The sequence below is a fragment of the Empidonax traillii genome, unplaced genomic scaffold (genome assembly GCF_003031625.1).
Source record: "Empidonax traillii isolate 1590-97213 ecotype Southwest subspecies unplaced genomic scaffold, ASM303162v1 scaffold253:size710434, whole genome shotgun sequence".
Lineage (NCBI taxonomy): Eukaryota > Metazoa > Chordata > Aves > Passeriformes > Tyrannidae > Empidonax > Empidonax traillii.
The window spans coordinates 4169-6974 of NW_020955446.1; the positions used below are offsets into that span (position 1 = coordinate 4169).

A 2806-nucleotide genomic window follows, 5' to 3' on the forward strand; every position below is an offset into this window, starting at 1 on the left:
CCTTATTGTTGTTTTTCAATTAAAAAAATTACCTATGTATCCTTTAAAGAATAGCAATTAAAGAAACTTAATAATCTTATGGTTTTCAGTTCTCCTTAAAAATCAGGTGTGCCTTTTTTTACTTTAATCAAACTGCCCAACCTTCCCCTCCTTGAAACTTCCCCTGAACTTAGAGATGGGTGATACATGTCCTGTTTTTTGTCTCTTTGACTATCCTGCTTCCTCTCAAACTTGTTTGTAACACTATTCTAAACTCTTTGCTTTCAACAGATCTAAAAAAACATACGATAACTTTTTCCAAACACACTTCACCTGTCAGAGAGAGAGATTCGTGTAAAAGAAAAAGGTTGGTGTATGGTTAGTGATAGTTCTTTCTTAAGTGCTGTCAGTCACATGACTGAATATTGCTTTCAAGGGTTTTCGGACTAGTGGTAAACAGAGATTGGTGTAATTACAGATTATTGCCGTGATAGTCTGAAATTATAAAGAAAAACACTGAGGACGAGGCCATCTTTTTTACTAGCCATTAGATTTTATTTGAAAATGCAGTATTTCTGGTCACTGATAAAGTGTTGATGAGAGTTGTGGCTGAGATTGAATAACTGAAATTAATTTGTTCTGGAATGGAAGCACTAATCTTCCTCTGAAAATCTTAGAATACTTAATCTTGAAGGGGGAGAGCTTGTATGGAAGTTTCAATTAATTATTTTTTTTTTTAATCACTCAAATAAAGATTCTGGTTTCTCTTTGGAATCAGTTTGTGTTTCTGTATGAAACTATCCTTAAACAAGAAAAATGCTTAATGCTTAATGAAATTCTAAATTATAAATTGCAATAGAATTATTTGTAAGTATTAAGAGTTGTTAAAAATAATTCACTCAGTTTAATGGCTGGAGTGACCATTTTCCTTTTTTTATTCATGGCCATTAAATGCAAAACAGTTGGAATGAATATTTAGCTATTTAGATAGTTTATGCTCATTTATAAGGTCTTTTGCATTCACTTGCTCTCATTAGAAAATAAAAAATCTTCCATCTGCGTTATAATTTAGAAGACACCTTTTTCTTTCTCCTTAATTCAAATTAGATCTCTTTCGGCCAACTCTCGGAAAGAAGACTTGAAGGAAGTTCGCAAGGATCACACAAAAATCGAAGTGACTCGGAGAGACAACTTAAATGAAGTTTATAGAACTTCACATGAAAATCAAATGAAAATTGGAGCAAGTCTGGCTGGTGTTGAGAAGATACAAATAGGTAGTTCGGTGAGTATTTTTACTTCATTGTGTCAGTGAGACACTTGCAGTATTTATGACAGCTTCCAGTAACAGGCCCTCTACAACTCCCTTGGTTTACAGTTTTCTCTCAAGCAATTTGAAAATTGCCATGAACGTTTCCTTGGTGTTGACATCTAATTTCTGACAGAAAAGATTGCAGCTTTCTTTAACATATAAAATGTGTTCTGTTGGCTTCATCTTTAGGTACAATTTGATGGCGTGGGTGGTCTTTCTGACCACATTTCAGCTTTAAAAGAGATGATCATTTTGCCGTTGCTTTATCCTGACGTCTTTGAGATACTGAAGTTTAAACCTCCCAGGTAACAGGCACCATTTAAAACTGTAAGTTAGAATTGATCTATTTTCAGGAGAATCTTCAACTGAGGTATCAATATATTTCCATGCCTCAAAATTCTCAGCAGTGCTGATGGGGATTTTTAGCACTAGTGAAAAGTAATTTTTTTAAAAAGTGATAGAATACAGCATATATGGAGGTTCAGAGATTTACTATGTGGCGAGACTATGCCTTTAAAAGGTAGGGTTGGAGATTTTTTCTTTAGAGTCCTATGTACAAGCAAACTTGATTAGTTTGTAAGCAGAAAAGAATTATCTACTGGTAGTCAACTATAATTTGTTTTTTGGAAGTCCAGTTCTCTCTCCCACCAACTCTTTGTTTTTCAAGTGCTCAAGTATCAGTTTTACAATTGATAGGACTTGCAACTAGGACCTTGCAGTGTTTGTTGTGCTTAGGCTAAAATAAGAATCTGTCCACCACCATAGCTGAGTTCTGTGTTACAAAATGAAATTATTAGAAACTTGTTAGCTTTATATATTATTTGTCAGCAGAATTCAGTCATGAATCAGTATATTGAAACAGGACTTTAAATTCTTTACTTTCAGTAACTTTAAAAGTATTACAAACATTGAAAAGAAAATCTGTGTTTTGCTTCTTTATTTGTTGAAATTCTTTTTGAATCAGCAGTGCACTGGCTTTTCTAGTTGATGGGAATGCAGGAATACAGAATACCTTCTCCTCTTCCTGTATCACCAGCAAAGGGAGATCAAATCCAATAATCTAACGCTTTTTAAGTCAGAAGTAAATGCTTTACTCTCAAATCTTGCCTTTTGTGAAAATGAGAATGAATATGCAGTGTATCACTGGAAAATGAACTAGTGATTCCTAAGTTAGCCCAGACTCAGATTTTGTTTTGGAGGTTTGTTCTTGTTTGGCTCCACTGTGCTGTAACCATCTCTGCTGGTTTGTCAGAAATTTTGGAAGCATCGTTCTGGAATGCTACTTACCATCTTTTCTCAAGGTTTTGTACATCTGCATTATCCTCTTATTAATTTTGCTTGCTGCCTTGTAGGATTGTGTAGGAACTGACTTTTGACTTTTTTCATACTTTTCAGCTGTTACTGCTCTCTTATCCATTAAGTGTTTAGTTTAGGAGAGCAGTGTGTTTTAAGGATGGTGGTTGTAATAGGCACTTTTCCATGATGTTTTTTTCTTATGAGATTTTTTTTTTTCAAATT

The 2806-nt window shown here is 34.1% G+C and overlaps 1 protein-coding gene across 1 annotated transcript in view; it reads left to right on the forward strand.

Annotated features, from left to right (window-relative positions):
* The window catches only part of LOC114059999 (ATPase family AAA domain-containing protein 2-like), a 23153-nt gene that overhangs the window by 4045 nt on the left and 16302 nt on the right, over window positions 1-2806 (forward strand). The window contains 3 exon segments of the mRNA XM_027889100.1: window positions 271-346; window positions 1087-1261; window positions 1478-1593. Of these exon segments, the coding sequence (XP_027744901.1) occupies window positions 271-346; window positions 1087-1261; window positions 1478-1593 (367 nt within the window).